Source organism: Mus pahari, chromosome 14, assembly GCF_900095145.1.
Source record: "Mus pahari chromosome 14, PAHARI_EIJ_v1.1, whole genome shotgun sequence".
NCBI lineage: Eukaryota > Metazoa > Chordata > Mammalia > Rodentia > Muridae > Mus > Mus pahari.
In genome coordinates, this window is record NC_034603.1 from 44663146 (window position 1) to 44676582 (window position 13437).

At 40.4% G+C, this 13437-nt stretch overlaps 1 protein-coding gene across 1 annotated transcript in view; it reads left to right on the plus strand.

The window, feature by feature from the left end:
- Positions 1-13437, plus strand: part of Blmh (bleomycin hydrolase) — a 50621-nt gene that overhangs the window by 1436 nt on the left and 35748 nt on the right. Inside the window, exons 3-6 of the mRNA XM_021211624.1 lie at positions 2906-3015; positions 3807-3948; positions 5217-5305; positions 6982-7074. Coding sequence (XP_021067283.1) covers positions 2906-3015; positions 3807-3948; positions 5217-5305; positions 6982-7074 — 434 coding nt within the window. The remainder of the gene's footprint in view (positions 1-2905; positions 3016-3806; positions 3949-5216; positions 5306-6981; positions 7075-13437) is intronic.

Here is a 13437-nt window from a genome sequence, read left to right on the forward strand (position 1 = left end):
TCTACACTGAGAGATTGGTTATCTAGGAATCCAATTAGGAGAAATAGTCTCAAAAAAAATTGAACTTAAGGGACCTTGATATATGGAAACTACTCCAAGTCCATGTGTATCGACAGAAAATACATTATTGCTACCTAAGGCAATTCAAAGCTCAAAGGATACATTTAACATGAGTAAAATTTTGCTGTGTGTCAAGTATACCATAGTAAATTTGATTTTTTAAATTTTAAAGGAAAAACAAAAATCATGACCTTGCAATAATCTTCTTCTGTAGTAGAAAGTACTCACCTTAGTTCAGAAGGACCTGGGATGTGTGGCCTGTCAGACGACCTAGTTAATGTCACAATAATCCTACATGGTCTGATCGCAGTCTCTTAGGGTAAACTTGGAAATGTTAATCTGGAATCGGGCAGGTCTTAAGTGAAAGATCACGTTACTCCAAATACTAATAGAACATGAGCGTAGTGCATGGGCGATGTATTACACTTCTGTGAAGTATTCATCTTAATAGCTCACCCAGAAGTAGCAGAAATAGGAATGGTGTGCAAGAGAGAGGCAGTGTACAGATAAGCCTAAAACAAAAATGACTCTATTAAGCAACACAATTAAATTTTTTTTCTTTGTTACAAAATCACTCTTGTTCAGTGTAGAAAATCTGTAACCTACCAGTAGAGGAGTGTTTTTTTTCTGTTTATCCATCAAGTCTTTATTCTCTGTATGAGTGCTTTTAATATAAGAGCAAACTTTAAGCATTTTTATATGTGCCTTTTATAAACCTTCTCATTTGTCCATGTGTTGTAGACATGGTTTTCATGTCTGTGAAAATACTGTATCCAAGTATGTCAAAATTTTCCTCCAGGAGAGCGCTCCCCTAATTCAAGGCCTGCTAGAGGCTCTCAGTGCTTTCTAGTCTCTCCTGCAGTGGGGCTGTGCTTTGGGAAAGGCGGCACTCTGAGGTTACCCTGGTCTTCACTAGTGTGGAATGCTTACAGAGATTAGATTCCCTCTGTTTTGAAAGTCAAAATATTTGAATGTTCTAAAGACATGACCTCACTTAGAAATGGTGGGTGTCATTGGATAGACCTTTAAAAACTCAAGTGGATATAGAAAGTGTTTAATTGCAGAAGTTCTGTTTATGCATTTACAGGGGCAAATGAAAACATGATTATGTTCGTAATGCTTGTCATAAAATCTTCAGGGACGCTATCATGTGTGGGTTTAGAACTTTGTTGCGTCAGGAACATAAATGGAGGGATGGTGGTGTGTTGTGGTTGAACATTAGGATCTCTAAGGATAGCAGAGATTCTGATGGCCAGGGGCATATGAAGGGTGTGGAGCTGTGGACCTGAGCTGGAAGGTAGAGAAACAGCCCTTCTGTGGCACAGCCTCCTCCTGCCTCCACTTCCCAGGCTTGGGAACGCAGGCTTGTACTACCCTGCCTAGCTTATGCAGTGCTGAGGATGAATCCAGGGTTTTATTGCATGCTAGTTAAGCAGTTTGCCAACTGAGCAGCATCTCCATCCTGGAACAGCGGTACTTCTTAGCTTGACTTTGTTGGTGTTAACATGATTTGAAGAAGAAAGTACTTTGTTGTTTGTTTTGTTTTGTTTTTTAAATTTATGTCTCAGTTTTTAAATTATTATATTTTAACTCTTTGGCTGAAGTGATCCTCCTGCTTCCTTCCTTCCAAACTTACCATTTGTGTTTACATGTTTATATAACCCAGTTAGTTAAATACCGCCTTTAAAATGCAACAACTCATTATTGAGAAAATAGCTTATGTTAAGCTCAGCACTCACTGTAGGATGAGTGCTATTCCAATTTAAGGGTCATTCCAAATTAAGATTTTTTTTTTAAGGACTTATTTATTTATTTTATGCATGTGAGTACACTGTAGCTGTGTTCAGACACACCAGAAGAGGGCATCAAATCTCATTACAGATGGTTGTGAGCCACTATGGTTGCTGGGAATTGAACTCAGGACCTCTAGAAGGGCAGTCAGTGCTCTTAACCACTGGGCCGTCTCTCCAGCCCCACATTAAGGATTTTGTTCGCACATCAGTCTCAGGTGACTGTATCTCCTTAGTGCTCTCTGTCCAGAAGCAGGACGCTTAGTTTTCCAAATTCCCACCAATTTGAGCAGTGTCGAGAAGAAAACGGACTTTTCCCCACGTTACTAATAATGTCTTATGAAGAACTTAAAAAAAACAAAGTGTCTTTACCCTCTGTGTCCTTTTTGGACATCATGTATTCTATTTATGATCTCTGTTCATTTTCTTTCAGTGTTTCTAGGTTATCCTACAACTCACTACATTATCCAGGCTAGCCTTGAACTCATAGCAATCTTCTTGCCTCAGCCTCCTAAGTACCAGGGTTACAGGTATGTGCCACCATGCCTAACTAACCTACAAGGTTTCAGTTTGGGGTGTGTGTGTGTGTGTGTGTGTGTGTGTGTGTATTGGTGTTAGAAATGCTAAATTTCTCCGTGTGACTACATGTCTTTTATTTTGCTTTGGATTTAATATTTCTGTTCTGGGTTGAGGATGTAGCTAAATTGGTAGAATGCCTAGCATGCACAGATTCCTGTATCACATAAAACCAAGCTTGGTGACATATATATATATATATATATATATATATATATATATATATATATATATATATATATATATTTCTGAAGGAGGAGGAGCAAGAGTTCAAGGCCACTCTGCCTGTGTATGGTAGGCTCCAGGACAAGGTGGGCTACATGGTACTCTGTCTCAAAAATAAACTTGTTTAACATTTCTGTTATTTCCAATTTAGTCTTAATGTCCAGCTCTTACCATGGCTTTGATGTTAGAAATTCATTTGGATCATTGTGATCTATGAACCAGTCATAACGTCTTGGTTTCCTTTCTCATTGTAGGACGATGCTGGATCTTTTCTTGTTTGAATGTTATGAGACTTCCATTCATGAAAAAATTTAACATTGAAGAATTTGAGTTTAGTCAATCTTACCTGTTTTTTTGGGACAAGGTAGGGGACTGACCTTGCATGTTTTTTTTCCGTTTCCATAGCAGCCTAGTTAGAGGCAGCCTTCATATTAGCTTGCTTTTCTCGTTACAGTATATCTTTTCATTATACATGTGATACCATTCTGATTTCCCCAGTGTCAGAACTCTATCTTCTTGAAGATAGGAGGACATTTCCTTATTTTCCTTCTGTGGCGGGCGTTAGGGTCAGAGCCAGGGTTGCTGGTATGCTGTTGATGAACCTTTAACCCTGAACTCTCGCCCCACAGCTGCTTTCTGTTTGGTAGGTGGCTGTGTTCTCTGAAGAAATAACAAATCTATTAACTCACTGCTTGTGGTTTCTTTATTTAACATGTAAAACTTTGGTTTTAGCCATTTCCCTTTCAAACATCTTTACTTAGATCATCTGGTCTTTTAAGCACCCACTTTCTTCATTTGGTAGCACTTATCTGAAGAAAAAAAAACCAAACAAATATTTTTATTTCTTTTGAAAATCTTTAAAATATAACTGTCCATGAGATGTTTATTGATTAAAAATTCTAAGATAGCAGGATTTATTTCAACACTAGAATGTACATGCAGCACACAGATGCAGTATGTTGAAATATATATGCAAGTGTAAGAAAAAAACTTCAGATATTCTTTTGAAGACAAATACTGGTACTTAATTACCAACTTCAGTTTTAAAACCGTATTCTTACTGAGTCCTTGGTTAGCCCAGGAGTCCTTTCTGCTGATCATGCATGCCCGTGGCATCCCTTTTCCTTTAAGTTTATTTATGTTCTCTCGCTTTAGGTTGAACGCTGTTATTTCTTCTTGAATGCTTTTGTGGACACAGCTCAGAAAAAAGAGCCTGAAGATGGGAGACTGGTGCAGTATTTGCTTATGAACCCTACAAATGATGGTGGACAATGGGATATGCTTGTCAATATTGTTGGTGAGAGCCTTTCTCTGATGGAGTTCCGAGGTCTGCTGTTGGCAGTAGGGCATTTCTTTGGTGGTTTGTACACAGTGACTGGCTTCCAAGAAGGCTAACATAGTTATGAACCTTTACTTCTTATTCTCACTTGTGAAGCCCCATCTCTTTAAATAACTGACAAAGAAATGAGATACTATGAAGGTTTCATTGGAGAAGAATTAATTAGGAGTAACTTCCCATAAAAAACAAAATCCCCGGGTGGGGGCGGGCTGGAGAGATGCTCAGTGGCTAGAGCAGTAGTTGCTCTTCAGAGGACCTAGGTTTCATTTCCAGCACCCACATGTGTTCCATAACCATCGGGGTACTAAACATTCTTTTCTAGCCTTTACATGGTGCACAGACATACATGAAGGTAAAACATCCATACACACCAAAACAGTTTTAAAGATAGCACCGAGGAATCAAGAAGCACACTGATAGGGCTATAGAGATTGGTAAGCAGTTAAGAGTGCTTACTCCTGTTTCAGAAAACCCAGGTTAGGTCCCAGGTTAGCACCTATTGATGGTTCACAACTGTCTGTAAGTCCAGACACTCTTCTGGCCTCTTTGGACACACATATGGTGCACATAAATAAATATAGGCAAACACTCACAAAACAGAAATTGGAAAAGAGAAGGGCATTGTTTTGGAGGTGTGTGTCCATGGCAGAGCTTGCCTGGCACACATACGGCCCAAGGTTTGATCCCTCTCAGTGCAAACAGCAGCAACCAAACAACAGAGCGAGCAATGCTGAGTACTTTATAAAGTATGATAGGGAACAATATTAGAATTAATCTCAAGGTAGATAACTTCATATTAAAAGCCTATTTAAGGGACTGGAGGTATGGTTCAATAGTAAGGTACTTTTCTCAGTGTGCTCAAGGCCCTGGGTTCAGTCTGCAGAATCAAACAAACCAATAAGCCTGGAATGTCTGGGGATGAAATTCAGTGGGTAGAGGGTTGCCTGGCATGCACAAAGCTCTGGGTTCAATTCTCAGCACTGAATAAACCAGGTCTACTGGTGTGTCCCTGTAATCCTCTACTTTTTGAAGTAGAGGCAGAAAGGCCAGAAGTTCAAGGTTATTCTAAGCCACATAGGGCTACATGAACCTTTTCTCAAGCAAATAAACAAACCCCACCTCTGTTTATTAATATAGCCTATTTTAAAGCAGCCAATAATTTTACCAGGATTTCTAATAAGAATTTATTTTTACTTTATTGAACACTAAAATTTGTTGTCTTTTAGAAAAATATGGTGTTGTTCCTAAGAAATGCTTTCCGGAATCGCATACGACAGAGGCTACCAGAAGAATGAATGATATTCTGAATCACAAGGTACAGAATAGGAGGAGGGACTGAGCTAGTTCAATTATTCATTCTCTCTCTCTCTCTCTCTTTCTTTTCCTCCCTACCTCCTTCCTTCCCTCACTCCCTCCTTTCTTTCTTTCTTTCTTTCTTTCTTTCTTTCTTTCTTTCTTTCTTTCTTTTTTTCTTTTTGATTTTTTGAGACAGGGTTTCTTTGTGTAGGTCTGGAACTAGCTCTGTAGATCAGATTGGCCTCCAACTCACAAAGATCCGCCTCCCTCTGCCTCCAGAGTGCTGGGATTAAAGGCATGCACCACCGTGGTCTGGCCTATAACTGTTTTTTTAAAGAGACATGATAACTATTAAAATAAAAGTCTATCAAAAGCAGTGTGACTAGATGTTAGCTTTAAGAAATCATTAAGGGACTGGAGAGACGGCTCACTAATTAAGAGCACTGGCTGCACTTGGAGAGGTCGGGAGTTAATTTCCAGCAGCCACATGGTGGCTTACAACCATCTGTAAAGGATCCGATGCCCTCTTCTGGTGTGTCTGAAGACAGCCAAATAAATAAATAGATATTTTAAAGGGGGAGAACATAAACCTCATTCAAACAAAAAGAAATTAAGATTACTGTGTTTGTTTCTGTTAAGTTTAGTGTTTCCTCATATGTATTCAAGGAAAAAGACCCTGGGTTCAGTTAACATTGGTCTCCACATACAGCTTCCGTGCTGCTTACTTGATTCTAGTAGAGATGGAGTGAGCCTACTTCATGCGCTAGCAAAACCAAGCAGAACAATTTGTAAGACTTCCTTTAACAATGTACTTTGTTCATAGGCTTACCCAGACCACATCAGTGTGGTTCACCCACCCACTGAGGATTTGATGTAGTCACTGAACTGTTTTTTATGGCTTAAGTAACCTTAATGAATCATTTCTCCTCCACATTTTCCCAGGGTTGGTTATAAGCCTAGTGCGGTGGTGTTCTGCTTGCCAGATCTCTTTTTTGAGAACTGGGAGTTGCCAAAATCTGCCACTCTTATCTACAAAGCTGAAATTAGATCTGTTATCCCCAGGGAAAAGAGTGCATTTAAAAATAAACATAGATATGCTTCCCCAGTATTAAATGTAGACTGTTTTCTACCCAGGAAACTCTGGGGACTTTTATCCAAACGCTAAAGGATCATAAAACTTAACTTTGGATTTTATTTTGAGCGAGAACAAGTCGCTTTCGCACTGTAGTTCAGATTTCGGAATCTCCTTCATGTTGAGGCTCTCTCCAAAGTGAAAGAAACAAAAGGCATGTTGGAGGTTGATGCAGTCATGGTCAGAGTGACTGGCAGAGAAGGTAATGCTAACGACAAGCAGAATTCTAACTAAGAATGTGTAAGAGTGCTGAGTGTGGTGGTGGTCTGCCTCCTGCTTTTCTAAGGGTGGTAGGCACTGGCCCAGATGCCCCCCTGCACTCTCCTCCCCCACAAGGGCTATGAGTCACAGAGCAAGATCACTTCTATCCAGTATTCTTTGGGAATAATCCACATTTTTCTCCTTACTGAAAGTATTTTTCACTGTCTGTTTAAGGGGACCATTTGGAGAAAATCATTTGTTTTTATCAACGTTGCCCAGGGCATTAGCTGTACTGTGGTGATATGTTAGGCTTATTAACAACTTGTGTAACTACTGGAATGCTGAATAAGTTTCTATCATAGATGAGAGAATTCTGCATACGGCTTCGGAACCTGGTACACAGTGGGGCAACCAAAGGGGAGATCTCATCTACACAAGATGCCATGATGGAGGAGGTAAGGAGAATCATTTGGGCTTCGTGGCTCGTCTAAAAAGCCCCCAGAAGAGCCATTATGGGGTGTAGTCACTGCAGTGCACGTTTAATTGAATAAAAGCTACTTTTTTTCACTTCAAGGTAAAGACAAAAGGATCAAGAGCTCAAGGTCAGCCTCAGCTCTATAATCTTGGCTACAAAATACCCTGTCTCAACAAAACAGAACAACTACTCATTTTAAAGCTGAAAAAAAAAAAATGAAATTTACAGTTGCTTGCATTTTAAGGACTTGTACTGAAGTTTTCTAATTCCTAGTTTAGTTTAGCTTCTATATAAAAAAATCTTTCATGCATTTTATAAATAATACCTTCTGTGAGTTTGGCACTGAGGGAATAAAGGTGAAAAGGCAAGTTTCTGTTTTCAAAGGCTCAGGTTTTGTATGGCATTCTCTCCTCCCCTCTCCAAATCCTGGAGATGAAATTTAGGGCTTCGTGTGCTTCTCCATATTTCAGGTTATGTAGAGAGGATATTTGAACCAGCAGTAGGAATTTACCATGCAACCAGCAAGGACTACCAACCCAGACAGAGGAGATTGTGTATATAGTAGGGTGGGATATAAGGGATCTTGGGTAAATAGCAGAGCGTTTGGGTTTATTCTGCAAGAATAAAGATGAGGAGCTGTTGATGGTTATATCTGTTAAAAATGATGTATGTGAAATACTTGAAAAATTTAAAAGTTGCCAAATATCTGGTGTTAATGGCATGTATTATCAAGGGGGATAGAATTCTTTATTAATAATATCCATATTCAGTACTAATAGGTATGAAGCTGAAATTCTCTGGAAAGAACAGATGCTAACTTCTCCAGCCTGTGGGCACATTGGTGGGACCACTGTTTAAGACATGTTTATGGAGTGGCATACGTTTTTGGTACTTCAGTGGAAAACATTAATGTTTAAGGGAGGCCGTGTAGGCATAGAGGAGCATGTGTACAGAGTCTGATTGATGCCTTTCCTGCTCAGCTGCATCACCAGGGACAGGTTCCTTAATCTAACTTCAAGTCTTGGTTTGTTCATGCGTTACATATCCAGTGTCTGACATGACAGCTGTTTCCTACATATTGAATAGACGAATGCACAACATTTATTTGCTAAGTGCATTTAAATTATATTCAGCTTTCTTAAATGTTCTATTGAAGGACAGTATCAGTACAAGAGGAAAGAGACTTTAGGGTAAGATGTCCCGTGGACTTAAATTTTGACCTGGTTCCCTACATTGTTGTCTTGGGCAGCTCACTAACCTGAGACACAGTTTGGGACTTAAAATACTTCCCTCCTTGGAATGGTGGGAGGGCATGGGGTGGCAGGGAGGTCAAAAGAGAATGAAATGTCAGAATGCAAGGTGTTAGTGCCCTGCACATAGCAGACATTCAGCCCCATGCCTTCTCTTCCCTTCCATTTGGAATGGTGCCTTTCGTTGAGGCCATTTTTCCTGACAACTTGCATTAACATGCAATTCGATTAAGGTAATGGGAACTTAGCAGGGATGAAGGCTGTACAATCAGGGTTCAGCAAGTGACTCAGCAGGTACTGATGAGTGCCCACAAGCAAGCCTGAGGACCCAGATCTTTGGGATCTACATGGTGGAAGGGAAAGATGGAGTCTTGTTAGTTATCCTCTGATTTCTACACCTGTATGCACGAATATATAAGTGAATAGTAATTTTTTAAAAGATTGTGCTAATGGTTATGGAAAAGGTCCAGGTAGTATTTCTGTTTCTTAAAGATTTGCTTTTATTTTATGAGTCCTACCTGCATGTATGTTAGATGCAGGAAGTGCAGTTCAGTGCCCACAGAGGTCAGAAGAGGGCATCAGATTCCTGAAACTGGAGTTACAGACAGTTGTGAGCTGCCATGTGGGTAGCTGGGTCATCTGTAAGAACAAATGCTCCTAACTGCCCAAGCTATCTCTCTAGCCTCCAAATAATACTTCTTATAGATCATAAATATCATATTGGCCTACGGTGTTTGCTTTAATGATCCTAGGATTAATAATATGTCTTAAGATTTATGTCCTAACCATAGGATTAGTAGAAGACAATGAATAGTGCAGAATTAGAGACATACATTTTAACATGTTTTGGTTCGTTTTCTTCTCTTACCCCTACCTTGAAATCCGGAGATGTTGTTTTACCAAGTCCTGAGTATGGGTGTTTTGTAGGATTGTTAACTTAATGATTTATTCTGTCCATTCACTACAGAATCTATGTGGTAGATTTTTAATTTTTTACAATCTTCCAAATAACTCCTTATCATTGAACCTGACTCTTTGGTAATGAAGAGCCTGGCTTCATTTAAAGGCACAAATTAGTACCTGTGTTTTACCTAGCCTTATGGGCAAGTCTCAGCGATGACTTCAGTGAATAACCATGAAGCTAAGATAGCTTGAATGGAATTTGTTTATGCCAAAGGTATTCTTTTAGAGAGGAGCGTAGGTGGTTTGCGGACATGATAGACTCAGCAGATCTGTTTTGGAATCATGTAGCCACATCAATTATAGGTGTTCTCCATGGGCTTGCTCTTTATGCCTCCATATCCCATCAGGATTATTAATGTATTCTCTTTTAAACTGTGGTATGTTAAAAATAAATCCTAAAACAGATACCAAAACTAATACTTATCAGGGCCATAAAAAGAGAGAGGAAGTAATTTTGATGGCTTAGGAAACCATCAGTGGTTCTTAAAAACATTAATGGGGCTAGAGAGTTGGCTCGATGGTTAAGAGCACTGGATACTTTTCCAGAGGACCCAGGGTCAGTTCCTAGTCCTCTTATAATGATTTATAACCATCTGTAATTCCAGTTCCATGGGGTCCTATACCCTCTCCATTCTCTAGGCACCAGGCACACATGTGGGTAAACACTCATGCACATAAAATAAAAAAAAAATGAACCTACTAATTGGTGGTGGCACGTGGCTTTAATCCCAGCACTCAGGAGGCAGAGGCAGAGGCAGATCTCTGAGTTCAAGGCCAGCCTGGTCTACAGAGTGAGTTCTAGGATGGCCAGGGGTACCCAGAGAAACCCTGTCTTTAAAAACCAATAAACAAACAAAGAAATAAACAAACCTTAAAACAAAACAATGAGCTGAGGATCCAGCTCATTGGTAAACTATTTGCTTAACATGCTTAAGGTCTTGAATGTCCAGAGGACAGGAAGTGGGTGGATCTGATAACATGCATTCCAAATTATCTGGGAATTACCCTAATGTCCATTCCTATCATCAATGACAAACTATAACAATACCCTAAAATACTTTTAGATACATACTTTTAGTTTTGTATATATGTGTCTGTGCCTGAGTGTATGTATGTGTGTCATGTGTATGCAGGAGCCTGCAGGGTCAGAAGAGGCTGTTAATCCCTACAACTGGAGTCATAGTGGTTGGGTTCTCCATAAGAGCAGCAAGTGCTTCTAACCATTGAACTACCTTTCCAGCCTCTAAAGCTTATGAAAGAAACAGTGTACATGTGTGTGGATATGAGTGAGAGAGTACAGTGTCTGAGGACACCAGAAGAGGGTGTCAGATGAGATACATGCAGGTGAGTATAAGCCACTTAATATGGGTAGTTGGAACCTAACTCAGGTCCTCTGCAGGCGCAGCTAGCACTCCTTACCACTCTTAACAATCTTTGCAGCCCCGGGATTCGTATTTTACTTATTTAGATTGTTCTTCCTGAGGTCAAAGCTGGACTGAGAATGACAATAGTGAACCAGGTAAGGGAGAGCAAGGACAACCCCCCCCCCAATCCCGTGATGGAAGAAGCTGGTGTCCCTGAGTAACAGAAAAGGCAGGTGGCTTGAGCCTGGGAAGTGAAGATGGAATCAAGTGGAACGGATCACAAAGGAAATGGCAACTGGCTTAGTATAGGACCCAGAGCTGTGGTGAAGAGACTGCATCTTAATCTTAGTAAGGAAGCTTTTAGGGAGTTTAACCTACGATTTTGTTTAAAATACCTGTACTTTGAAGCTGGACAGAGTGGCACACGCCTGAAATTGTAACATTAGGGAGGCTGAGACAGGAGAATTACAAGATTAAGGCCAGTATGTCAGATTCTGTTTCAAGGAAAGTGTGTGTGTGTGTGTGTGTGTGTGTGTGTGTATGTGTGTGTGTGCGCGTGCGCGCGCGCGTGCGTGTGCATTTAAGGATAGAGAGAGATACCTTCACTCTGGGTGTTTTGAGAACAGACTGGAGAAATACAGAAACCAGATGGAAAGTTAATTGTAACCACACAGGCGAGAGCTTATAGCAGCTTGGGCAGGATAGTGCGAGTGAGAACAGAGAACACTGACATCCCGGCTTTATCTGGAAGGGATGCTAGTAGGGCTTGCCAGTGCGTTCTCTGGAAGGCAAGGAAGGTGATGTCATGGTGTCTTGAGGGAAGATTGGAGATATGAGGGAAGGCTTTAGGCAGAAGTAGGGAAATAGTATGTGGGAAAAAATAATGTAAAGGAGAGACATAGTAATTGAGATTTGAGGAGATAAAGATAGATATGGTCTAATGAAGTACTTACAAACTTTTAAAGTCTATGTAAAGTATTACGGAAAATACAGATAGCTTGAGTGGATCCACAGTGGGATGCATGTCTAGTTCTTTAATTCATATACCTCTCTGGAGCAATCTCAGAAATACACTCTCTGGTTACCCCGTGAGCTCATTAACTCTTAACATCCCAGAGCGGCATACACTCTGGTGTGCCTTACACATCGCTGCTCTGTCCAAAGATAGACTTAGTGCCCTTAAGTCTCCTTACCTAGGCAGTTCTTTGTTTTTAAGCAGCTGTTACCCTTGTCTTCTCCACCAGGAAGCAGTAGAGAATGTTTTCCTCCTGTCCCCCCTCTCTGTTACTTAGTCAGAGGTTCGTTAGGTAATCCTCTGACCTGAACTGCCTTCAAAGTTCACATCCTTGTGAAGATGCTGTGGCCAGACTGTCAATGGCTCATTTTACCTTTAAATGGAGTTTCTCTAGCAGTAAAATAGGAAGTTCAGGTAATTGATTTCTTTTTTGAGGGGTGAGGGGCAGGGGCACAGAAACTAGCACCCTAATTTTGTAAGCTATTCTAAGTTATAAATCCTCTGGTGGCAGATCCCCCTAAACCAGGGGCCTCTGGCTATGTACATTGTGCCTCTGTGCTCTCCAGTCCAAAAACGAAGTTTCTTCTCCTGCCTCTGCTCTTCTTCTCTAGGTAATTGATTTCTTAAGAACATTGTAGCAATCTGGGCTCTGAGGTACATACCTGTAATCTCTACCCTTGGCAAGCTGAGGTGGGGGGATTGCAAGTTTGAGCTTCTAAATTAGATAGTAAGACAGTATCTCAAAACAAAACAGCATTGTAGCTTTGTACTTTCGAACAATGAAAGTAAGTTTTACTGTGCTGCAGATTTTTTGATTTCCTCAATAACCATTGTGTCTAAGGTTGTGACACCTCTCTACATAGTTCCAACTTTCCGAACCAGTTTTCTCTGAACTGCTGTCTCCTAGCCTTCCATCCATTCACTGCTTACTGTTGGCTGGCTTAAATTCTCTAATTCTCACCTTGGGAATATTTATGACTGCACTCCCCTGGTACATCCTTCCTCTCTCACCTGACTGACTTCTCTGTCTTCCAGATATGGCCACGAGCCACGAGCAAGAGAACTGACTCTTCCCCATTTGTGTGTCTTTAAATTGAGGGCTAGTGTTCTGAATCCCATGCTTTTTGTGCCTTTTTAAATTTTTTTCCTTTCCTTATGCAGATATGTCATTTGCTCCTTAGAAGACGTATTTATTGGTGTTTTGCCTGTACGTTGTTTGTGTGAGAGTGTCAGGTCCCCTGGAACTGGAATTATAGATGGTTGTGAGCTACTGAGAATGGGACCCAGGTCCTTTCAAAGAGCAGCCAGTGTTCTTAACTGTTAAGCCAACTTTCCATCCCCCTTAGAAGATGTATTTAACTAGAGACAGGAATTAGATCTTTCTGATACAGACTTCAGCTTTTCTGAAGGATTATAAGTTAGACAAAGATTACACATTCCCAGAGTAAGAGTAGATTAAATTTCCAACTTAATTAACAATTAAATTGATCAGAAATTGAAAGCCAGGTGCCCTCTAGAGGCATGTACAGTCATACCCAGCATGGCTTCTCCTGACTGTCTTCTTCCTAAGGTGCAAGGGAAAGGGGTTTCAGAGGGTTAAAGACATGAGGGAATCTTTTTCCCGCAACTTAGTTGATTTTTTTTTTTTTTTTTTAAGTCAAAATCAACAAGACTACATAGTTATTGGGTTTGGGGTTTGGGGTGGTAGAATCAGATCCAGGGGATCTCTGTTGTTTATCTCTCTGCCTTTA